General features: G+C 46.2%; 1 protein-coding gene across 2 annotated transcripts in view; it reads right to left on the bottom strand.

The window, feature by feature from the left end:
* The window catches only part of LOC140398241 (potassium-transporting ATPase alpha chain 2-like), a 99,738-nt gene that overhangs the window by 52,533 nt on the left and 20,999 nt on the right, over positions 1-26,206 (bottom strand). For both annotated transcript variants that reach the window (XM_072486665.1, XM_072486664.1), the window contains exons 3-9: positions 25,118-25,321; positions 20,818-20,931; positions 18,930-19,064; positions 17,493-17,610; positions 14,213-14,481; positions 8,835-9,033; positions 442-551 (exon numbers count right to left, since the gene is read on the bottom strand). In XM_072486665.1, the coding sequence (XP_072342766.1) occupies positions 442-551; positions 8,835-9,033; positions 14,213-14,481; positions 17,493-17,610; positions 18,930-19,064; positions 20,818-20,931; positions 25,118-25,228 (1,056 nt within the window). In that variant the 5' untranslated portion in view covers positions 25,229-25,321. The remainder of the gene's footprint in view (positions 1-441; positions 552-8,834; positions 9,034-14,212; positions 14,482-17,492; positions 17,611-18,929; positions 19,065-20,817; positions 20,932-25,117; positions 25,322-26,206) is intronic.

Genomic DNA, 26,206 nt, shown 5'->3' with positions numbered 1-26,206 from the left:
GCTGAGGTAGTGGTCTCCATCTCTTGAACTAATAAGCCACTGGGCATCCATCAGCATCTTGCCCACAAGCAGGCCCACATAATCACCGTGGACCCTGGTCCGCAGGCGATCTAGCCATTTCCAACGCGAAGGGTAGCAGAAGGCAGCAAGGGCTGCTGCATTTGGCAAGGGTGATACTGCTGGATTAGTTCTTCAATGACCTTATCTATGCCTGGCCACCAGTAAACACCCAATTTCTTTTACTTCACTCAGCTCCTAGCCTTTTGACTTCCCACCACCATGTTCCTGTGACCTCCCCACTATATCTCTGACATTTTCCTCTCAGCGTCAAGTTCCATTTATTCCAGCAAGGCAGGTTTGTTTCTATTGTCCTATATCTGATTGATACTAAAACAAAACGTAAAGAAAGTTTCTGGGAAATGAACAATGATTCTGTCATACCTTCATAATCGGGACATCCTCCTGCCCTGGTGCAAATTCTGCTCGACTGCAGAGTGCGATAATCTTGGCCAGAGCAGCCCATGTTTGTGATGTTTGGTCGAAGCTCTGAACTATGAATGAACACAATACACAACTTGTACATTAGTGATTCTATCTATTAAAAAAGTAAATTACTGTGGCTGCTGGAATCGGAAATAAAAACAGAAAATACTGGACAATCTCAGCAGGTCTGACAGCATCTGTGGAGAGAAAAGGGAGTCTGGGATGACAGCTTTGACAAAGAGTCATCCAGACTCAAAAGATTAGCTCCCTTTTCTCTCCACACATTATTTCTATTATATTTGCTTACAGCTGTTCTTCAGAATGTTGGAATAATCAAACTGCAACTATTCCAAACTAGAAATAAATTGTAATGGAATTGTTAGCTGCAAAGAGGTGCAGGTTAGGTGGATTGGCTGTGATCAATGTTTTGGGTTAAGGGAATAAAGTAGGGGAGTGAGCCTAGGTAGAGTGCTCTTTCGGCAGGTCTGTGTAGACTCGATAGGCCGAATGGCATCCTTAAGCACTGTAGAGAGTCTATGTAGCTGGAGATGTGCCTTTGGTGTAAACATTCACCCCATATACATACACACACACTTCTAAATTGCTCATACTGAGAGAAACCTCAGCAACAACCAAGATTAATAGCAACTGTCTTATGTCTGTACTCAGCCATCCTGAGCTTTTTAGAGCACCTATTTATATGACATGCCTGTCATGACATCAGGACATTCCAAAGCCTTTCAACCATTCTAAGACACAAGTCAAGATTTTGATGGAACACTTCCCACTTACCTGGATGATAGACAGCTCCAGCAACTCTCAAGAGGCTAGATCAGGACAAAAGCAGTACCACTTAAACATTGAATCAGTCCACCACCAGTGCTCTGTGTCAGCAGTAAGTACCATCTACAACATCCACAACAGTAACTCACCAAAGTGTCTTCAACAGCAAATTGCCCACCCTGCTACTTCCATCACCTAAAAAGACAAGGGTAGCAAGAGAATGGGAGAGCCATCGTCTCCAAGTACTCATCCAATTAAGGTACACATCTTAACTTGGAAGGATATCACTGACCCAACAACAGTCGGTTGCTGGGTCGAAGTCATTGAATTTGCTATCCAGCGGTATTATGGAGGTACCTACTGCACGGAGACTGCAGTGATTCAAGAAGACAGCTCCCCATCAGGCACCAGTAGGGATGGATATTAAATATTGGCCTTTCCAGAGATGTCCAATAAACAAACAAGAGAAAATCCTTTGCAGCCAATTTTGAAGCACTGTCATTGTTGGAATGTTGGTAATACAGCAGCCAATTTGTACAGAACAAGTTGGTACTGTAGCACAATCAATCACTCATGAGACGAGATGAGGAGTCGTCGAACGATGGCTTTATTGCGCAGACTTGTTCCCCAGCAGCACAGTTACAGAATGCGGCTGCTGGGAGAACCCGGACTCTTATACTCCGCCTTACTGGGTAGAGCCAGCAGGCAGCTGATCCAACCGGGATCCAGTGTCTATCCACCAATAGCCTCTCGGCATCACAGGGTACCTTAATACCCCTAATACATACCACCACATTCACCCCTTGTTGAAAAGGAACCCGGTGGGCCGTATGGTGGTAGGGGTTTCCAGAGTCGGTACCTAGGATGCCGCTAACACGGCGGCTATGCTCCGATATTAACTACTTACAATGCCGCTTTTACTGGGCAACCCAATAAAATTATTTACAGAGGCATTTCTTGCTTCATTATACTGATTCGATGAGTCGAATGGGTGCCCTGGTCATCCTCGCCGATCGTCTTAGACCCGTTGGTGATGCAGGCGCAGGTTCAGGCCCCGTCGTCTTTGGGAGCGTCGCGATGCCTTGTCGCGCTCCAATATCCCTATTCGGGGCCGGGGGAAGGACCGATCCACCCTGGAAGGGGGCGGCTGTGGGGTGCGCCGGTGGGAGGGAGGGGGTGATTGGTGTTGGGGGGGGGGGGGGTGGCTCCAGAGGGGGTCACTGGTGTTGGGGGGGTGGTATGGCTCCGGCGGGTGCCAGGTCCCGCAGGGAGACCGTGTCCTGTCGACCATCGGGGTACGCCACATAGGCGTATTGAGGGTTTGCATGGAGGAGATGAACCCTCTCGACCAACGGGTCCGATTTGTGCGTCCGTACATGCTTTCGGAGCAGGATGGGTCCCGGGGCTGCCAGCCAGGTCAGAAGTGACGTTCCGGAGGAGGACTTCCTAGGGAAGACAAGGAGGCGTTCGTGAGGTGTTTGATTCGTTGTTGCACACAGCAGCGACTGGATGGAGTGGAGGGCATCCGGGAGGACTTCCTGCCAGCGGGAAACTGGGAGACTTCTGGACCGCAGGGCCAGTAGGACGGTCTTCCAGACCGTTCCGTTCTCCCTCTCTACCTGACCGTTCCCCCGGGGGTTGTAACTGGTCGTCCTGCTCGAGGCCATGCCCTTGCTGAGCAGGAATTGACGCAGTTCGTCGCTCATGAAGGAGGACCCCCTATCGCAATGTATGTAGGCGGGGAAACCGAACAGTGTAAAGATGGTGCCGAGGGCTTTAATAACCGTGGCCGCGGTCATGTCGGGACAGGGGATGGCGAATGGGAACCGGGAGTATTCGTCAATCATGTTGAGGAAGTACGTGCTGCGGTCGGTGGAGGGGAGGGGGCCATTGAAGTCCAGGATGAGGCGCTCAAAAGGACGGGAATCCTTTATCAGGTGCGCTTTATCTGGCCGGTAGAAATGCGGCTTGCACTCTGCGCATATCTGGCAGTTCCTGGTGGCGGTCCTGACCTCCTCGATGGAGTAGGGCAGGTTGCGGGTCTTTACGAAGTGATAGAAACGGTGGCCCCCGGGAGGCAGAGGTCCTCGTAGAGGGTTCGGAGATGGTCCACTTGTGTGTTGGCACATGTGCCGCGGGATAGGGCATCGGAAGGCTTGTTCAGCTTTCTGGGACGATACAAGATCTCATAGTCACAAGTGGAGAGTTCGATCCTTCACCGCAAGATCTTGCCGTTCTTGATCTTGCCCCGCTGTGCATTATCGAACATGAAGGCAACCGACCGTTGGTCAGTAAGGAGAGTGAATCTCCTACCGGCCAGGTAATGCCTCCAATGCCGCACAGCTTCTACTATGGCCTGGGCCTCCTTTTCACTGAGGAATGGCAGATTTCTGAAGCACGGAGGGTGCGTGAAAAAAAGGCCACGGGTCTGCCCGCTTGGTTGAGGGTGGCCACCAGAGTTACGTCAGACACGTCGCTCACGACTTGGAAGGGGAGGGACTTGTCGAACGTGTGCATCGTGGCCTTTGCAATATCCGCTTTGATGCGGCTGAAGGCCTGGCGGGCCTCTGTCGACAGGTGGACTGGATTAGCGGACGGGCCTTTTCCGCGTAGTTGGGGACCCACTGGGCATAATAAGAGAAGCCCAGGCAGTGTTTCAGGGCCTTGGAGCAGTGGGGGAGGGGGAACTCCATGAGGGGGCGCATGCGTTCGGGGTCGGAGCCTATCACTCCATTTCGCACTACGTAGCCGAGGATGGCTAGACGGTCGGTGCTAAACACGCATTTCTCCTTGTTGTATGTGAGATTCAGGGCGCTTGCGGTCTGGAGGAATTTGCGGAGGTTGGCGTCGTGGTCCTACTGGTCGTGGCCGCAGATGGTGACGTTGTCGAGATACGGGAACGTGGCCCGCAAACCGTACCGATCAACCATTCGGTCCATCTCCCGTTGGAAGACCGAGACCCCGTTAGTGACACCGAATGGAACCCTTAAAAAATGATAGAGCCACACATCTGCTTCGAAAGCAGTGTATTTTCGGTCGCTCGGGCGATGGGGAGCTGGTGGTAGGCGGACTTAAGGTCCACCGTGGAAAAGACCTTGTACTGTGCAATCCGGTTGACCATGTCGGAAATACGGGGGAGAGGGTATGCATCCAGCTGTGTGTACCTATTGATGATTTGACTATGGTCTACGACCATCCTCTGCTTCTCCCCGGCCTTTACAACGACCACCTGGGCTCTCCAGGGACTATTGCTGGCCTGAGTTATGCCTTCCCTCAGCAGCCGCTGGACCTCTGACCGAATAAAAGATCGGTCCTGGGCGTTGTACCGTCTGCTCCTAGTGGCGACTGGTTTGCAATCCGGGGTGAGGTTCGCGAACAGGAAAGGCGGATCGACGTTGAGGGTCGCGAGGCTGCAGATAGTGAGTGGGGGTATAGGGCCGCCGAATTTAAACGTTAAACTCTGTAGATTACACTGAAAATCCAATCCCAGGAGTGTGGCAGCGCAGAGGTGAGGAAGGGCGTAAAGCCGGTAGTTTTTGAACTCCCTCCCCTGCACCGTGAGGTTCGCGATGCAGAACCCTTTTATCGCTACCGAATGGGACCCCGCCGGCAGAATTCTTTTTTGATTACTCGGGTGGATCGGAAGGGAACAGCGTCTTATCGTATCGGGATGTATAAAACTCTCCGTGCTCCCAGAGTCGATCAGGCAGGGCGTCTCGTACCCGTTTACAAGTATAGTCGTTGATGCTGTTTGGAGCGTTCGGGGCCGCGACTGGTCCAGGGTCACAGAAGCCAGTCGTAGTTGCTGCATCAGGGCGTTTACTTCAGGCCCTGTGTGGCCGTCTATCCCGGGTTCCTTAGTCGTCAGCCAAGATGGCGGCGTCCACGGGTCGCACATGGTCAGGGGTGGACAAGATGGCACCGCCCATGGGCCGCACATTGCCGGGGGAGCACAAAATTGTGGCGCCCATCCCTCCCGCATGGAGTCCGGGACCCAAGATGGCGGCGCCCGTAGGCCGCACATGGATCGCTGGGGGGGTTGAGTTTGGGGTTCTCCCCTGGAGATTGCGGCTACCCCCCAGGCCTGGCACACAGCTAAGAAATGCCCCTTTTTCCCGCACCCTTTACAGAGGGCGGGCCGGCCGGGCAGCGCATTCGGAGGTGTTTCCCCTGCCCGCAAAAGTAGTAGCGGGGCCCCCCCGGGTGATCTGCCGCTCTGGCAATGCAGGCCTGTGGGGGGGTGGGGGGGCAGGGGGTCCCGGGGGGTCAGTCACGGCAGGGGTCCACGGTGCCCAAGGGGTTGCCGCGCGGTCGAGGACGTAGGCGCAGGCGTTCTGTGACGCCACATCAAACGAGGCCGCGAGGGCCCGTGCCTCTTTGAGGCCTAGTGTGTCTCTTTCCAGCAATCGCTGGTGAATTTGGGATGAAAGCATACCTGCCACGAACGCATCTCGGACCAGCAGCTCTGTGTGTTCATTAGCCGCAACCGATGGACAGTTTCTCCCCAGTATCAACAGCGCATTCCCCGGAGATCTGCCGTCTTGTCGCGAGCTGGTGGCGTGCGTAGACCTGGTTGACGGGCCGAACGTAGATTCCTATCAGCATAGCAATCGCTGTCGGGAAATCTTCCACATCCTCTATGAGCGTGTAGATTTCAGGGCTCACCCTGGCATGCAGAACCTGGATTTTCTGTTCTTCTGTAGGCATGCCGGGGGCCATTCGGAGGTATCCCTGAAAACACGCTAACCAATGTTTAAAATTGGCCGCTGCGTTTGCCGCGTGGGGGCTGATTTGCAGACACTCCGGAATGATTTGGAGCTCCATGTCCTTAAAAGTTTGTGTAATAAATTGTAGCACAATCAATCACTCACGAGACGAGATGAGAAGGAGTCGAACAATGGCTTTATTACGCAGCACAGTTACAGAATGCGGCTGCTGGGAGAATCCAGGCTCTTATACTCCGCCTTACTGGGTGGAGCCAGCAGGCGGCTGATCCAATCGGGATCCAGTGTCTATCCACCAATAGCCTCTCAGCATCACAGCGTACCTTAATACCCCTAATACATACCTCCACAGGTACAAACTGTAATATGATAATGACCAGGTAATCTCATTGAGTGATATCGACTGCTGGATAAATATTGGCTTCCTGTTGAACTCTCCTGTTCTTTTAAATAGCGTGGGGGAGTGTGTGTGGTGGGGGACGGGAGGGGGGGTTTGGAAAGAGAGTGTTACACCCACTGGTGAGAACAGAAACAGACCAGCCCTTGGTTTAATGTTATCTAAAAGTCAGTGTCTCCAACAGTGCAGCACTCCCATTCCAACTGGAATGTCAGCCTAGGTTTTTATGCTCAGGTCTCTGAAGTCGGAATTGAACACACAACCTTCGGCCTCAGAGATGAGAGGGTTACTAACTGAGTCGGTGACGTCATGCAAAGAAACAAAGTAAAGTTTGGCATATATACGGGCAATATGTGAAAGGTTAGAGATGACCAATATCCAATTAAAACTTCTCTCAGGTGCTCTAACTCCGCACTACCTCTCTCGACCCCTCTGCTGCCTCTGTTGTCAAGCTACTTGTCTGATATTCAGTCTTACACGTGTCAAGATTTTTCCACTTAAACAGTGAAAACACCAAGGCCATTAACTTTGCGATCCCATGACAAACTCTGCTCCCTAGCAATCAATTCCTGCTCCCTTCCTAGCCACTGTCTCACTCTTAACCTCACCGTCCCAGTTCACCAGAGTCAAGTCCCAATCCCAAATCCTTTGCGGGATTGCCTTCACCCAACATCTTAACATCACCCATTTCCAGCCAGGTACATCTGATGCTGAAATCCTCATCCTGTCTTTTCTTATTGACTAGTCCAATGCATCTCCAGTTGGCCTTATTCCATTTAACTTCCAAAAAAGACTAAATCCAAATTTCTACCCGTGTCCCATTCACCCAAGACTGACCTACATTGGCTTACAGTCCACCAATACCTTAATTTTAAAATTCTTATCTTTATTTTGAAATCTCAGCACCTCACCTGGCTATTTATGTAACTTCCCCCAGCCCAGCAGCCCTCAGAGTATTCTGCAATCTTCCAACTCTGGTTTCTCAAACTTCTCCACTTTTCATACCCCATCGTAGATGACTAAGCCTTCAGCCACCTAGTGCCAAAGTTCTGGGATTCCCTTCATAGAACTCTACTTGTTTCTCTCCTCCATTAAGACGTTGATAATAGACCAAGTTCTTGGTCACCTGCCATAATGTCTCTTTCCTTGGCTTAGTGCCAATTTTGTCCGACTAAACTATTTTGTTTTAATAGGTTTAAGCCTCAATATAAGTGTCAGTTCTTGTTGTAACTCCTTTGTACTCCAGAATAAAAGTAGCCAAAGAAAAGGTTTGTGCCGCAATGGGTAGCATCTCGACCTCTGGATCAGAAACTCAGGATTCAAATCCCACTTCAGGACTTGGTGGCCATGGAAAATGTGTTCATAACGTGGCCAAACACATTGATTATCAATCTGTAAATCCTTCCAATATGCCAGATGGCAGTCAGTTAGGGTGACAGAGTTTCCTGATCAGCCATATGCAGAAAGCAATGGCAAACCAAACCCAATGGAAGTCCAGGGTCGCCAACACCCTCTTGAGGGCATGGTACCTGAAGGAGGACAAGGGGTCAAAGAAACACTTCACACACTAACTTCTAGGAACACATTTGTATTGGTATCATGTGCATTGCTTTGAATGATATAAGAAGCCTGGAAATTGCTGATGGTTTTACAGTGCGCAAATGTCCAATTTGTAGTTTAGGCATTAGTAAGTTTGGGAGGACAGGCCAGTGGATATTTATCCTCATGTTATTATTACACACTGACAAATTACTCTTTGAAGCCGGTGGCACTGAAGCACGAGTTGCCCAAGTTGAGCTGATTCTTGCTGGCATCACTGGAGTTTAAATATAACTCACATTTTTGCAAAGCTTGCACCTGTGGGTCTCGTTTCACACCATATTGCAGCAGAGGCAGCAGACTGCTTGGCTGAACAAATAGCTGAACTACTGAGCTACAATGAAAATAATTTTCATTGCAGGAGATATTGGAGTCAGTGCCGTACTTGCATTGCGATGGAATAAGAATGGCCAGCAGATGTAGGAAAAAGATGCTTGTGTTGCAAAAAGGAAAGGTTATTCAATAAACTATTGCCATCACTGCTGTAAAGATTAGCAGTAAACCCCTTTGCTAGCTGTTGGCCTCTTTAAAATAAGAGCATTAAAAAAGGTGGTGCAGACTGGAACACAGCATGACTGCGATACCCTGTACACTAAAACTGGACTTCAGAGAAAATTAAATCCTCTTGATGTTTGAAGTTATTCAGAATTCATACGATTGGCCTAGTTAAAAGTGTCAATGCAGAGATCAAAATGACTGTCTGAAGTTACCTTTGGGCAAATATTTACCGAAAAGGATGATAAAGCTAAATTATCTGAAAATCTTCTCGATGCTAAAAAGAGTCAGTGTGTCAGATCAGAATCGGTGAAATTAGGACATGAACAGATTCAATCACATTCTTTCTGCACCTGACTGTTCTTCACTGGTATCTGCTACATGGTTTTGATTATCAAACCAAAGATGTGCCACAGTCATTCGATTCTGGGTAAGTGTCCCTGTCTTATCAGAGCAGATAACAGATGTGGATCCCAGAGTCTCAACAGCCTCCAGGTTCTTTACCAGGCAGTTCTTCTTGGCCATTCTTTTGGCTGTAAGGGTGAGACTAACCTGCAAATAAAAGGGCAGAGGTGAACTTGTGTCTTGTTTGTTATTACTGTGCAAAGGAAATTTCAGGTTAGTATTGTTGCTTAGATGAAAAAAATTACTTCATTCAAAAGGGTTTCACTCTTTGGAATTCATTACCCCAGTGGGTTGTGAATGTTCCATCATTGAACCCATTTAAGGCCGAGATGAACAGATTTTTAATCTCTCAGAGAATCAAGGGATTTGTGGAGTGGACGGAGAAGTGAAGCTGAAGCCCAGGAACCCAAAAATTATTCTTGGAGATATTTGATGCATGGGAGATGGTGACATAGTGGCGATGTCACTGGACTTGTAATGCAGAGGCCCAGCCTAATGCCCTGGGGCCATGGCAGCTGGTGGAATTTAAATTAAATTAATAAATCTGGAACATAGCTACTAGCCTCAGTAATAGTAACCATGACAACGATCATTGTTGCTAAAACCCATCTGGTTCATCAATGTCCTACAGGAAAGGAATTCTCTCATCCTTAGCTGGTCTACATGTGACTCCAGGCCCACAACAATGTGGTTGATTCTTAACTTCCCTCTGAAAATGGCCCAGTAAGCCACTCAATTCAAGGGGCAATTAGGGATGGGCCACGAATGCTGGCCTCGTCAGTGATGACCATATCCCATGAATGAATAAAGGATTCTGAAATTTTGGCAGATATATGAGCTTGAGATAAACACATTGTATTCTACAATTATATTTTACAGCTGGTAAATGTTAGACGACACTCCCATCACCAATCCTGGAAAACTAACTCATCTTAGGGGACCCACTACAGCGCATATTAGTTTACATTGTATTGAGAGTCAAGTGGTAACTATAGATTGACATCAACTCTCATTCTTCTCAAGGCGAGAATATAGGCCAATTGACACAGCCTGTCATCATAGGACAACTTCCTTGTCTGAGGGATCAATTTAGTGAATTTTCACTGTACTACCTCCAAAGCAAGAGATATCCTTTCTTCATTGTGGAGACTAAAGCTTTGCACAGTATTCCTGATGTAGTCTCATCAAGGCCAGGTACAATTGCACCAAAACTTCTTTATTCTTGTACTCCAATCTGTGTACAATAAAGGTCAATATGCCATTTACCTCCCTAATTGCTTGCTGTACCTGCATGCTAACTTTGTGTTCCATGTGCGAGCACAGAAGTCTCTCTGGACATCCACTTTTACAAGTTTCACAACAGTTTTTAAAAAATCTGTTTTTCTATTCTCCCGAACCAAGTGAATAACATCACATTTCCCCACATTATACTCCATCGTGCTACTTTGTTGTCCACTCACTTAAGCTGTCTATTTCTCCTTACAGCCTCTATTGTGTCCTCAGCATAATTTACATTTCATTAGCAAACTTAGATACATTGGGCTGGATTCTCTGCCGGCGGGGTGCTCCATTTTGCCGGCCGCCCAGGGGTTTCCCGATGGCGTGGGGCTGCCCCACAATGGGAAACCCCATTGAGCAGCCGGCGTAATGGAGCATCCCGCTGGCGGGGTGAAATAGAAATGTGGCACGGCTGGGCGGAGAATCCAGCCCATTACCTTCTGTCTCTTCATCCAAGTCATTAATATGAATTATAAATATCTGAGGCCCCAGCACTGATCTGTGTCACTCCTCCAGTCACAACCTGCCAACTTGAAAATGTCCCATTATTCCCTGCTGCTCATCTCCTGCCCATTAGCCAATCCACTATCCACGCTAATATATTAACCCAACTCCATAAGCACTTCTCTTGCCAATTCACCTTTTGTGTGGCATCTTTTCAAATGTCTTTTGGAAATTTATATGTACATCTACCAGTTCCCCTTTATCTATTCTGCCAATTACATCCTCAAGAAACGCCAATTAATTTGTCAAACAAGATTTACCTTTTGTAAAACCATATTGAGTTGTTCTAATCATGTTACATTTGTTATATCTGAATGCATTGTTAAGACTTCCTTGATAATAGATTCCAGCATTTTCCCAACAACTGATGATAGGCTAACTGCTGTAGTTCTCGGTTTTCTCTCTCCCTCATTTCTTGAAAAGCATTGTTATGGTTGCCTGGTGGAAGCATTCCCAAATCGAAGGAATTTTGGAAAATTACAGCTAGCGCGACCACTATTTTGCAGCCATCTCTTTTGGAACCCAAGGGTGCAGACCTCATAGGAACATAGGAATTAGGAGAAGGAGGCAATTCAGCCCTTCGGTTTTGCTCCACCATTCAATCAGATCATGATTAATCTCTTCCTGTTCCCAAATCCACCTCGCTACCTGTTGCCCCTATCCCTTTAATCCTTTTCTAAAATCAGAAATATATCTATCTCCTTCTTAAAACCATTTATTGACTCCACTTCCACAGCACTATGGGGCAGCGAGTTCCACAAATTCACCACTTTCCATGAGAAGTAGTTCCTCCTCATCTCAGCTCTAAATCTACCCCTCTCAACCTATATTTGTGATCTCTCGTTCTAGGTCCCAGGGATTTGTTGGATTCTGGTCTCTTGGGTTTCTCTAGTTGTTCTCTGCTGATATTAATTACTTTAATTTCCTCACTCCCTTCAACCTTCAGTTACCTCTATTTCTGGCATGGAACTTGTTGTGTCTTATAGTGTCAAGGCAGACGCAAAATATTTGTTCAATGCCTCTGCTATATCCTCATTCGCCATGATAATTTTTCTTGTCGCTTCTTCCAAGGGACCAATATTTACTTTAACTACTCTCTTTTTAGTTGAGTTTTAAAAGCTCTTACAAACTATTTGTATATTATCAGCTGATTTACTCTCACATTCAAGTTTTTCCATACTTATCAATTTTCTGGGGCTTATTTGCTGGTTTCTAAAACAGTGCCAATCCTCAAAATTGTAACTGTTTTTTGCAACATTATAATTTTCAATGATACTGTCCTTAACTTCCTGAGCAGACCATGGTGCTACGTTCTTGCTGATTTTTTTTCAATGGAATATATTTTTGTTGAATATTTTAATTGCTTCTTTAAATGATTCTTCTTGTTTATTTACCGTCATACCTTTAAGTCTATTTCCCCAATCAATTAGCAAGTTCTCACGCATACCTATGTAATTGGCTTTGTTTAAGTTTAAGATTCTTTAAAAAAAAAAATTTAGAGTACCCAATTCGTTTTTTCCAATTAAGGGGCAATTTTAGCATGTTCAATCCACCTACCTTGCACATCTTTGGGTTGTGGGGGTGAAACCCACGCAAACACGGGGAGAATGTGGAAACTCCACACACACAGTGACCCAGAGCCAAGATCAAACCTGGGACCTTGGCGCCGTGAGACTGCAGTGCTACCACTGCACCACCATGCTGCCCTAAGTTTAAGATTCTTGTTTGTGACGGTAGCATGTCATTTGCAAACTTAACATGGAATCCAATGGTATTATGATCATTATTTCCCAATGGATCTTTTACTATGGTATTTACTCATTAACACTGCCTCATTACACAGGACGGGATCTAAGAGAGTTCTATCCTTCGATAGTTCCACAAAAGCATTGCTCCAGGAAACTGTCACAAAAACATTCTAGAAACTGACCTTTTAGACCATGCTTGCCAATTCGATTGTCCCAGCCTATATGAAGATTAAAGTTCCCCACAATTATGGGCTCAATTCAGCGGACTTAAAACTAAGTCCTCTGTCGGGAGCGTTTAGCGGGGTTTTTGTCGGCGGCTGCAGCGCCACTATTCAACTGAACTTTGACATATCTTTTGGACTTGGGGAGTTTCTCTCCCCCGACTGCGCACTTCAGAATGATTTCCTGCCAGTGAGCTGATCTCGCCAGCAAGAACTGCAATTCACAGATCAGGGTAAAATTTTGATCAGCAGCCCCGATTCCTACCCCCACCCTTTATTGAACCCTCCTCCCCTCACCTTGGCGAGGCTCCTGAGCACCCTTCCAATTAGTAAGGCCCTCCCCTGCCCAGGCCTGACCCCTGGCAGTGCCAACCCAGCATCACGGCAACCAAGGGTGCCAGGCCAGCAGTGCCAAGGCAACAAGGAGCCAGTGGGACTGTCAAGGTACCACCTGCCCGGTCCTGGTCCCGAGACTCACCAGGTGCCTTTACACCTGGTCCATGCTTGTGTGGACCAGCATTAAATGGCGCCCTGGCAAAGTCTCTCAGGTGCAGCCGTTGTGTCTCGGCTGCTGGGTGAATCCGGCGTCCGGGTATTTAAGTGAGCTATTAGGCTTATTTAAATATGTAGATCTGGATCTCGGCCAGCGAGAGCAAAATCCAATCGCGGCGGGCGGAACGAGTTGGGTGGCTCGTGATCAGCCCGGTGCGGAGCCTGACTTGAGACTCTCGTGTGATTCACCCGCCTCTGTGCCGGGTGCAATGGGGTCGCTGATTTGCACCCATTGAAACTATCTTTGTGGATGCATGGTATATTATCTGCGAGCAAAGATTTTCTTTAAATCATTAAATTCAAATTAATCACTCGATTTGGTTGTTAGCTTGCTGATGGACATGGGGATGATTTCAATTTCTGACCACCCATCCCTCACCTTAAAAACAGTAGATTGACATAAAAATCTGCTGGGCTGGTTCGATTTGCAGACAGGGCTTTAAATGTGTACCCAAAAAAGACAGAGGAGGGCTAATTAAATATGGAGATCAGAATCATATGCCGTCTATAGGACCCCAACTGCAATTTTAGTATGCAAATAGGCAGAGCATACACCATGTATTCTAGTCCCACATTATACAGGACATCAAGTAGTCTAACCACTGGCTTTTAAAGGGCCACTACAAGTCAATCAGGTAGATATAGACTTTGTTTATCACAAAGTTATTTTTGGTGGCAGAAGAAGCATTGGTTCTCCTGGCCCCACAAACTGTTTTGACATTGTTGTCCACTTGCACCATTCCCCTCCACCGGCATCTGCCACAGAATCTACTCTCCGTTTGTCCTTCTAGAGGTCCTTATATATGGCTGGAGAGATTCATATCAAGCTAGCTGGCTCTTGCAGAAGCCACTTAGTTTTCTGTCATCGAAAACCATTGATTTGGGGCCATTTTAGGCCAAAGTTAAAAGTCTGCCTTGCCTTCCCATCAGCCCCCTCGCCATTCCCCCTACTCTGTGGTCATGCACCTCGCAAGCTTCAGGGGTGAGCAAGAGCAAGGCCGGGCTTGGTTGCTGTGAACTTACAGTGAGAGTGGCCAGGAGGCCTTCAGGCACATTCGCAACAATGATGCCAATCAGGAAGATGATGGAATCGAGTAGTTTGTACCCCAGAGTCAGCGCAAGGATGAAAAACACCACTCCAACAGACACAGCCAATCCGGTTACAATACAGACAAAGTGTTCAATCTCAACGGCGATGGGAGTCTTCTCATTATGTACGCCTGATGCAAGAGTTGCAATCGCTCCAATCACAGTTTGATCTCCTGTGCTGATCACCATGCCAGTAGCTGTACCTTTCAAAATAATAATTTTTTAAAATTACAAACAGGTAATATATATTTGCTTGAAATTTGGCCTCAATTTTAATTCCCCCCCCATCCCCCCACCACCAACCCATGATAGCTGGATGAGGGTCACGAGGGGAATTAAAGTATCAGAACCTGGGTAATCCCTATCCACCACCTGCAACCCCCCCCCCCCCCCCCCCCCCCCCCCCCCCCCCCCAGTAGGTACAGAAGTTCGAAATTAAGCTATGGAGGATGTTCCTAGAAAGGCTAGGCTGGAAACTGATGGACATACTACTAAAGTCACTGCCTGATTGCAGAGTCAGCACTTCAATAAATGAGGGGGAGGCCTGATCTGTGAGGTTCTGATCAGCTGATCCAAGACAGGAGCTTTCAGCTCTCCATTCAACAGGCCTGTTTATCACTCTTTCTGGGTCAGAGGGAATAGGACTGCCACAAGGGTTCCGTGAGCCGATCCTGGCCCCAATCTCAAACTGAAATTACTCACCGACCCCCAGCCCTCCCTACCACCACATGGAGCGGACGCTCCTTTCTCAGTGTCAGAAGCCAACAGTAAATGGCCCCGGGATTTGCCGTCAGCAGGTTAACCCTGTGGTCGGCTGCTGGGCAGGAGGTGGCCCTGCATCATTTTAATGAGACCCTCACAAGAAGCCTATTCCTCCATGCCTCCAGCTTTGCTGGGTTCTTTCGATGAATTTAGCTTCTTCCGCACCCTCCCGAAGTCTCCCTTAATATCACGGCCATAGAATTATACAAACATACAGTACAGAATGAAACCATTCCACCCATCGTATTTGTGCAACATCTCTCATGATGATCATGAAACTACGAGGTTGTGTGAAAGAAAACCCCCCATCTGTTTCACTAATGTCCTTCAGGGAGGGAAATCTGCCACTCTTACTCGTCTGATCTCCCTGTGACACCAGAGACACAGAAATGTAGTTGATTGTTACTTGCCCTTCAAAATGGCGTAGCAAGTTTCTCCGCTTTATCAAAATGCCATAAAAGAGAATAAAATCAGTATGGGTCATCGCTCATCAACTAGGAAGCAAAATGGCAGACATTCCTTGTCCAGTCGATCCTGCAAAGTCTTATTCACTGGGATCTGGGAGCCTGTGCCAGATTGAATTCCATTTTCCGCTTTCCTCCTTTAAGATGCCCTTGGTCTGAGGACCCTTTGACCAAGGCTTAGGCCATCTGCCCTAATATTGCCTTATGTGACAGGGCGTTAAGTTTGCTTTGTATCACTCCGGTAAAGCATGTTGGAATGTTTTAGAACATTAAAGGACCATACTGTCCCTATTATGTACCATCTGTAAACTACTTAACCGTGCCCCCTACAGATCAATCTCAGTCAAAGAGCTTCGACTGATTAGATTTGCTCAGTGGAGAGCTTTGGGTTATTTGGGAGTAAATCTGGATGACCGGTTAATTCGCTGATGCTAAGCAAGTTTTCTTATTCCCTGGGAATAATTGGAGAATTCGTTTCACATTATAAAGAGGGAGATCTGCTACAGGGGAGTCTTACACTAATTACATTAGCAGAATTCATCCTTGGGCAGGAAAATAATTAATTGTAGACAAGCCTTCCCTAATCCTGAACAATTACTATTTCCCACAAAACCAAGAATTTGTTCAAAATAAAGTATAAATGTGTAAACACATAATTGAAATAAATTTGGCATGTATCATTATAGTATGTACACTTATAATGCCACAACCTATTTTCATTTTGATGAGTCTCAGCTACGAGGTTCCCATCTCCTGAACAGTCAACCTACATTCCCTGCACAAACTGGCACGAGGATAGTTATAGTAGTCATGTGGGCAAAATAAGAGGAATGCCAGTGAAATTGTGTCCCATTGAGATTAATAAGGTCACAAGAAGTAGGAGCGGGAGTGCCCATCTAACCTTCTCTGCCGTTCAATAAGAACATCACTGATCTGATTGTGGCCTTAACTCCACTTTCCTGCCTGACCCCATAACCATTGGCTTCCATGTCAATCAAAAATCTGTCTAACTCACCCCTGAATATATTGATGACCGAGCCAGCACAACTCTTTGCAGAAGAGAATTCTAAAACTTAATGACCCTCAGAGCAGAAATTCCTGCTCATCTCGGTCTTCAATGGGAGACCCTTCATTTTCAAATTGTGGCCCCTATTTCTAGATTCCCCCACAAAAGGAAGTATCCTCTCATGGTGTATCCTGTCAAGCCCCCCACATAATCCTGTCTGTTTCAATTAGGTCACCACTTAATCTTCTAAACTCCAATCAGTATAGGCCCAACCTCTCATAAAACAACCCCTTCATCCCAGGAACCCAGCCAGGTAAACCTTCTCTGAACTGCTTCCAATGCAAGTACATCCTTTCTTAATGAAGGAGACTTCCCTACTTTTATACTCCTCTTTCTTGCAATAAAGGCCACCTTCCATTTGCCTTCCTAATTACTTACTGTACCTGCATACTAAACTTTTGTGATTCATGTATAAGAACATTCAGGTCCCTCCGCACAACAGCACTCGCAATTTAAATAATGTTGTGTTTCTATTCTTCCGGCCAAAGCAGACAACCTCACCTTATACTCACTATAAATTATATCAGCTAAATCTTTGTCCATTCTCTTTGTAACATCCTCACAAGTAACATCCTCACAACTTGCTTTCCTACCTATCTTGGTATCATCAGCAAATTTGGCTACAAAATCATTCATTCCTTCATCCAAGTCACTAGATCACAAATAGTTGAAGCTCCAGCACTCGTCCATGCGCCACCCCACAAGTTGCGGTTTGCCAACCTGAAAATGACCCATTTATCTCGACTCTCCATTTACTGTTCGTCAGTCCTCTATCCATATCACCCCGAACAACATGAGCTCTTATCTTCTGCAGTACCCTTTTATGGAATTACTTCAGTGGCACAGAGAACGAGGAGTTAGGAAAAATGAAGTAAAGACTGAAATATGGAAATGTCTTTATTTCTAGCAGCAACCGACCTACCTTCAAGACATGTGGTGGAGTAGAACCCAATGTTCTTTGTTTCGAGTATGTTCTCGTGTGTGTATTCAGTGGAACGAGATTGTGGTTCAGACTCACCAGTCAGGCTGGAGTTATCCACCTACCAAGGTGCAACAAGTCAATTATATCCAAAACAGAACTGCATTAAAATTATCGGTAAAATTATCTGGATCACTTTTAAAAAATCAAATGGGTCTGGAATAAATTGATGAAAGGATGATGCTTGCTGATTAAAGAGGACATGTTAGCATAGTGGTAATGTCACTGGACTAATAATCAGATCAGCAGTGATCATATTGAATGGCGGAGCAGTCACAAGGGGCCGAGTGGTCAACTCCAGCTCCTAATTCGTTTAATCCAGGGGCCCAGATTAATGCTCTGGGCAACTGGTGGAATTCAAATTCAATATCAAGCTAGACTCAGTAATGGTGACCATGGCAACTACAATCGATTGCTGTAAAAACCCATCTGGTTCACTCATTCCCTCGAGGGAAGGAAATCTGCCGTCCTTACCAGGTCTGGCCTACATGTGGCTCCAGACCCCCAGCAATTTGGTTGATTCTTAACTGCGTTCTGCAATGGTGTAGCAAACCATTTATCAAGGACAATTGGGGATAACTGCACCCTCTTATTGATTGAGTGGCCTGTCCCCTTCACTGATGGGTGTTGTCATCTGGTGCGGTAGCCCGTGTAGGTCTTTGTTTTGTTCTTCTTTTCCTTCCTTTCTACCTTGGGAGAGCCTTAAGTTTTGACCATAGTCTGAACATGGCGTTATTGTTGCCAGTCCTCTCTTCCTCTCCTCCTTTTAAAAATGTGATTCCGCCCTCAAGACTGTATTTGGGGTTTAGTTGCATTACGCAGTGTGGTATATAATTCCATGTAGATCTGGGGTTTCCGTGTATTTTGTTTTGTTTTTGCAAGAGTGAATATAACAAATCTGTTCCTGGCTCCTGCATGGGTGCAGATGGTCTGGAATCTGGAAAGAGAAGGCAATGTTGGGTTATTGGTACCATTGGCATTGCTGGCATTGAAAGGGTGTATGTTGGTGTGCACCCGATCATACCATGGGAAGTTTATCCTGATCTGCCATAGTGATTGCGTGACTGTGCTGCGCAAGAGGGTATGCGGCATTTTGTTATGCGGTCATGCTTTCATGACCTTATCCTGTTTCTTCCTGGATCTTTGATGGGGCGATATGGGTATCTAGTCCTGTACAATGATGGTATTATGCCAGTTATGATGTCGCCCTCCTGTTCCATGCTGTGGCCATATAGGTTAAGCCCTTCTTTGCTTATGGTGATGTATCATTTTGGCACTTTGTTGCGTTATTTTAGAACATGTAAAATCTCAATAAACATATTTTTTAAATTGTTTACAGCTGTCTGACTTCCTATTAATCTAAAATAATAGATGGTCTACCTTGCAACTCTGGGCAGAGAGCAGGCGGAGATCTGCTGGAATTCGGTCACCAGCTTTAATCAGTACAATGTCACCAACAACCAGTTTATCTGCTGTAATCTGTTGCTTCTCACCATCTCGAATAACAAGGGCTTGCTGGAATAGAACAATGAACATTGTATCTAAGTTAATTCAACAAGAATTCATTCCAACTGTAACCACTTCTCATTTTTGTGCAGGTTAAACATGTCTTGCGTTAAACGCTAGTCGACATAAACAGAACCGAAATAAGTAGTCATGTTCCCCTCTAAGTCGCATACTATCCTTTTCAAAAAGTTAGAGTTCATTCTTTGGGATGTGAGAGTTGTTGACTTTTATTATCCATTCTTGGTTGGCTGGAGAAAGTGTTGGTGAGCCTTCTTCTTGATGTTCTGGTAGCAGTTTTGATACAACTGAGCGGCTTATGCAGCCACTCCAGAGGTCAGTGTGGGACTGGAGTCACCCTGAGCCCAGGCCAGGTTTTCTTACTTAAAAGGCATTAATGAACTGTCAAGTTTGTAAATGATAGTCCAACAGCTATGTGGTCATTTCTACTGTGATCAGTTTGTAATATCTTAGGCACAGGATTTTAGACCCCACCAGAAGCCAGGTAAGAATAAGACCGCCAGTCTGCGTACTGCTGGTTCCTTGGTCACGTCCCACCCTCCAGGCCATTTTCTTGAATCAGGAGTTGGGGCTACCTGCCTGCATTGAACCCTGAAGGAAAAAGATAGTAATATGGGAAAATAATACTGGCCTGAACTGGTCTTGTATACTTTAAAATGAAACCACAGTAAAATAAGGAATTAAGTATACTGGTCCGAACTGCTTTTTTTCTTCTGGAAAGTAATTACTTATTAAGACCTATTAAAGGGCAGCCTCCAGGTTTCTGCAGGTGGTGGGGCCAGTTTAGCTGCCTGGATATGGCCTCCTGGCATAAGGCAGAGTAGGTTTGCGTTCGAGGCCGGTTTAGAAACCCATCCTGCACCCGTGATGCAGCAGAAGCTGCAGGGTGCACTGCAGAGGGGGTTCCCTCCCCCCCCCCTCCCCAGCCTCCCACACTGCATCATCACCCCATCCCACTGTGGTGGGCTGAATGCAAAAGCCACGCTTTGTTTAAGGATTGCAAAGGTTGGGGAGAGGCCGCCTCAGGTTGATTAACTACCCTGCTCCCTCACTTATCCTCCGTTGCATCCTGTAGCTGCTTCCAAACTTGTAAGGCCATCCAATTGGTGTTCCTGCAGTGAGAGCCTGATGCCATCCTTAGCTGGACAGAGGGCCCACCCTTTGGCCATTTATCCACTGCTATGGGGAAAATCACATGAGTGACCCATGACTTTCCCCACACAGGCCAGCCTTCTGACTCCCATTTCACCCCGATGGCAGGATTCAGCAGCTCACAAGGAAAATCCTGCCCTTGAATGTCACTTCTCAAGCTGTCATAAATACGGTCAATAATGTCGTGATATCCATATTAACATATCATGGTGCAATCACACACACACACTGATGGACAGGTAGATGGACCAACCAACATACACACAACATCGCAGCCAATCACCAGTGAGAGCACACGCACTATAAAACAGGGAACACCACAGTTCCCGCTCATTCTACCAGGAGATAGCTCAGAGCACAGAGCTCACAGCATGCCACTCAGACATACACCATGTGCTGAGTGCCTCACTGAGATAGTGCTAGGGCTGGGTCCACAGGTTAGCTGGTGAAGTACGAACCACAGCCAGAAGTTAATAGTTATTATTGTACAGAATAATAAAACAGAGTTGTACCATCTACAACCCTGTTGGTTCGTTTGTGTGTCGGAACACCCAACACAACAAATAACAGATTAATAAATGATATCACTCACCTGGGGAACCATCTTGTGGAAGCTTGCCATGATATTGGTGCTCTTTGCTTCTTGGTAATAGGCAAAGCAGCCGGTGAGGATGACAACTCCAGCAAGCACAACACCTAAGTATAACTGAGGAGCCAAAACTGTTAGCAAACATAATTTCAGTTTCAGTCAAATATAAGTTTGATTTTACTCATTCTTTCACCCCTTCATATATTAGACATGGCCTTAATTAAATCAAACTGTGATTTTCATTTTCAGTCTGAAATGTTTAGACATTCCCGCTCTTGCCCATCTTCATCCACACAGCCAATTGGCCTCATCAATCAGCAACCTCAAGGCATGGCCGCCACTCTACCATGACCACTATGCCAGGGATCAACCCTGGTTCAATTAAGAGTACAGGAGGGCATGCCAGCAGCAGCACCCAGGCATACTGAAAGATGAGGTGCAAACCTGGTGGAGCTGCAACACAGGACTACTTGCATGGCAAACAACACAAGCAGCAAGTGATAGACAGAGCTAAGCGATCCCACAACCAACGGATCAGATCTAAGCTCTGCAGTCTTGCCACATCCAATTGTGAGAGGTGGTGGACAATTAAATAACTTACTAGAGGAGGGGGCTCTACAAATATCCCCATCCTCAGTGATGGAGGAGCCCAGCACTTCAGTGCAAAAGACAAGCATTCGCAATAATCTTCAGCCAGAGATGCCGAGTGGATGATCCATCTCAGTCTCCTCCAGAGGTCCACAGCATCACAGATGTCAGTCTTCAGCCAATTCAATTCACCCACGTGAATTGGCTGAAGACACCGGACACTGCAAAGGATATGGGTCCTGACAATATTCCGGCAATAGTACTGAAGGCTTGTGCTCCACAACTTACCCCACCCCTAACCAAGCTGTTCCAGTACAAGTACTGATGTCTACCTGGCAATGTGGAAAATTGCCCAGTTATGTCCTGTGTATAAAAAGCAGGACAAATCTAATCTGGCCAATTACCAACCTATCAGTGTACTCTCAATCATCTGTAAAATGATGGAAGGGGTCAACAACAATGCTAGCAAACAGCACTTAGCAGTAACCTGCTCACGGACGCTCAGTTTGGGTTCCGCTAGGGTCACTCAGCTCCTGGCCTCATTACAACTTTGGTTCAAACATGGACAAAAGAGTTGACTGCCAGAGGGGAGGTGAAAGAATTTTTCCTTGACATCAAGCCAGCATTTGATCGGGTATGGCACCAAGGAGCCCTAGTATGACTGGAGTCAATGGGAATCGAGGGATGACTCCACTGGTTGGAGTCATAACTAACACAAAGGAAGTCAGTTGTGGTTGTTGGGGGTCAGTCATCTCAGTTTCAGGACATCACTGCAGGAGTTCCTCAGAGTAGTGTCTAGACCCAACCATTATCAGCAGCTTCATCAATGATCACCCTTCCAACGTAAGGTCAAATGTGGAGATGTTCGAGATGATGGCACAATGTTCAGTGCAATTCGCGACTCAGACACTGAAGCAGTCCACGTGCAAATGCTGCAAGACTTGGACAATGTCCAGGCTTGGGCTGACAAGTGCCAAGTGTAAGGATCCTCCTGTTTAAACCGTATTTGATCCCTATTTTCTCCTTTTAATTTCTGTTGTTTTTGCCATTACAATTTTTGCACATGGATGATTGATGACTTTAAGGCAAAGCGGTTTACATTTAATTCAAGCAGAAGCCTGGGTTGGGTAAAACGAAGATTGACCCGTGACCTCAAGGCAAAGCAGCCTGCAAAAAATGTTTGCATTTCAAGCCTGCAGATTCCAGAAGAATGTGACTGACACAGTGCTGACTCCCGTTGATGAGCTTGGCTGGCAGCCAATGAACTGGCTCGGATTTCCGGGCTTTGCCAATAGCTTGTACTGATTGGTTCCGATTTCTCTGGAATGTATCTCTCCCCATCAAGGCTGTTTTTTGTTTCAGTTTCATTCTGAGATCAGAGTTGGAAGATGCTTCTCAGATTCTCTCTCTGTGAGATGTTTAAAACTCTCTGAGATCTCTTTTGGGGACTTTCCTCAGTAAGGCTGGGGGTCACTCTGGTGAAACGAGAAACCAACTAAGATTAAAACTCAGGCTGGAGCAGAGCTGAGATAAGGCAAAAAGTCTTAAGAATTAAATAGGCCTGAAGCTGTTTCTTTGAGTACAGGCCCAGGTTAATAAAAGTTAAGGTGACTCTCCAGAGAAAATATTACTGTCTAAGAGTACTGACTGAATGCCCCTGCCAGAAGATCAATGCTAACAGTCCACCGTAGGCTTCAATCACTCTGTCCTGGAGGACAGCCGGCTGCAAAAACTTCAACATCAGAAGGAAAGATTCTTGTCTTCCTTTTTTTCTTAACCCCCATTATTTTCACCCCTCCCATCCCCCTATGTTTGTCTGTCTTGTGTGTGAGGGTAAAGGGTGGGACGGTTAAAGTGGGGAGGAGTAGTAGGTTAACTGGCTGTTATTCTGTTGTAATTACTGCATATTTCAACGTTATTTCTGTTATAAATAAAGTTATTTTGTTCAAGTTACAAACCTGGTGGCTATAAATTATTGGACAAAGGGCCAAAGATTTCAGTATTTTTACATGAAGTATTGGTTAATTCACTTATGTTGGGACTTTAGGGCCTGTGGGGCTGGAATCGATCGCACACTAGCCTAGGGTGTCATGACATAAGTAACATTCAAGCCACAGAAGTGCCAAGCAATGACCATCTCCAATAGGAGAGAATCAAACAATCACTCCTTGATCTTCAGTGGCATTACCATCACTGAATCCCCCACTATCATACCATTGATCAGAAACTGAACTCGACTAGCCATATAAATAATGTGGCTAGTATTTATTACTATCCATTTGCCTGGATTAATGCAGCTCCAGCAACACTCAGGAAGCTCAACACCATCCAGGACAAAGCAGCCCACTTGATTGGCACCCCTTCTACAAACATTCACATACTCCACCATCGGGGCACAGTAGCAACCATGTGTACCATCTACAAGATGCACTGCAGGAACTCACTAAGGCTCCAGATGCAGCACCTTCCAAATCTACGACTACTACGATCTAGAGGGAAAGTGCAGCAGATACATGGGAACACCACCAAGTCACTCGCCATCCTAACTTGGAAATATATCGCCGTTCCTTCACTGTCACTGGGTCAAAATCCTGGAACTCCCTCCCTAATAGTGGGTGTACTTGCATCACATGGACTGCAGTGGTTTAAGAAGTGGTTCAAGTGGTTCACCACCATGTTCTCAAGGGTAATTAGGGATGGACAACAAATGCTGGCCTAGCCGGCGACGCCCACATCCCGTAAAAAACAAATTTAATCCATTTTAATTTTTCTGGGGTTTTCTCCAATTCAGATCGCACTAAATTAAACTAAAAATTAATTCCTTCTGCCATGACTCAATGTTCCAACTGTATTCAGCTTCCTTGGAATACAGTTCAGTCCCCTGTAACCTCAAGTGTGTGGGTGCATGATGTGTCATGTAGATGTAGATCTTCATTTGCTATTGCTTTTCAAATGTGATAACGCAGCAGCTCTCAGCAAAGGCAAACGATCTGGTTCTGGTCAAGCTGACTTCTGGATATTGCGATTTTAATTTTTAGAAAATTGTAATATTAGATGGATAATAGTCTTCAACTCAATCAAGTCTGACTTCTACTATTCTTTCTTTATAAAAGTGTTCCTTAATTTCACTCATGAAAACTCTGGCTCTAATTTTTAAGAATAGTTTTAGACTTCCCAACCAGCGGAAATAGTTAATGCCTTAAAAACTTCAATCGAATTATCACTTAATTTCTTCAATTCCAGGGAATATGACCCTAATCTCGCTTCCTAACTTAATCCTTAGGAGTCCAGGTATTATCCCGGTAAATCTATACTGCATTCCCTCCTTTCTGAACAATGAACTGAATAAGGATGTAGGCAGTACCCAGGATAGGTAGGATGTAAGAGGGACTGACGTGAGCTGGCTGCTTCAAGACAAACCAATCTTGCAGTGGGGCCTCATGCGCGTGAGAGGCTCATTATTGACAAATAGCCTAAAAATTCTTGTTTAAGGTGCGGGAAATCTATGCCTATTTCATGGTCCTCATCAATGCAACAGGCAGTGCACTTCTTGTTTGTAATACTGGAGCCTTTATTTATCTCCAAAGAACATACACGCTACATGGCCAAGTTTCCACACCATTAACCTTTCAGATTAACTCAGTAGAAATCATTCAATTTTTAAAATAAACACGTCACATTTTACACAAAATGTTGGTATAAGTTCATCACTTACATTGTCTTTGGCCGAATGATTGCCTTGTCCGAACTGAATGGCATAAGCAATCCAGCAAAGTACAGCACCGACCCAAAGCAGAAGGGAGAATCCACCTATCATTTGCTTCATGAACTTGATTAGCTCAGGGGTCTGTTTGGGTGGTGTGAGCACATTGGGACCATCCCGAGCCAAGATCTCTGCTGCTTTAGCACTGCTCAGACCCTGTAACAAAACCACGAAAGAGCTACAAAAGTACGATAGAACTTCATATCAAAACTAATAGTACTCAAAAGGACTGAACGAGCTGTGGGAGAGGTTTGAGTTACCATGTGGAAATGAGTTTAGGTATATGCAGGTGCGGGTCTTCGCGCAAAAGGGGTGGCCGACATTCTCCCAGCTACCGGAGTACATGTTATTAGAGCAACTGCTGCTTCCTGATGACTTGAGGGAGGGCAGGATTGGGACATATAAGGATGGTTGGGAGATCAGAGCAAGGCACTGGGGTGAGGATAAAGCACAAGTGGGGGGAGTTGATGAGGGAGATACGATAGGGACTCTGGTATGAGGCAATGAGGCGGGTGAACGCGCCATACTCATGCGTGAAGTTAAGCTTAATTCAATTCAAAGTAGTGCACAGTGTACAAATGACTCGGGCAAAGATGAGTGGGTTCTTCCACGGGGTAACAGATGGATGTGACATGTGTGGGCGGGGGGCTGGTGAGTCATGCTCACATGTTTTGGGGTTGCGAGATGTTGAAGAGTTTTTGGGAGCAGGTATTTCCAGGATAGTGGGGACCTAGGTCAAGGATGGACCCGATGGTGGCAATTTTGGGGGTTTCAGAGGAGCCGGGGCTGCAGGAGGGGAAGGGGGTTGATGTAGTGGCCTTCGTCTCTCTGATTGCCCAGCGAAGGTTCCTTTTGAACTGGAGGTTGGATACCCACTGGGGTTGGTGGTCTGGCTGGGGGATATGTACAATTTTCTCCGGCTGAAGAAGATTAAGTTCATTCTGAGGGGGTCACAGAGGGCTTTGAAGTACATTGGTGGCCGTTCGTGACTTTATTTGAGGAGCTGTTCGTCATGGGGGGGAGGGGGGGTAAGGGATTAAA

This window comes from Scyliorhinus torazame, chromosome 21 (genome assembly GCF_047496885.1).
Source record: "Scyliorhinus torazame isolate Kashiwa2021f chromosome 21, sScyTor2.1, whole genome shotgun sequence".
In the NCBI taxonomy this organism is placed as follows: Eukaryota; Metazoa; Chordata; class Chondrichthyes; order Carcharhiniformes; family Scyliorhinidae; genus Scyliorhinus; species Scyliorhinus torazame.
Note: the sequence above shows the minus strand (reverse complement) of the source record. Positions and strands in the feature narration are given on the sequence as shown.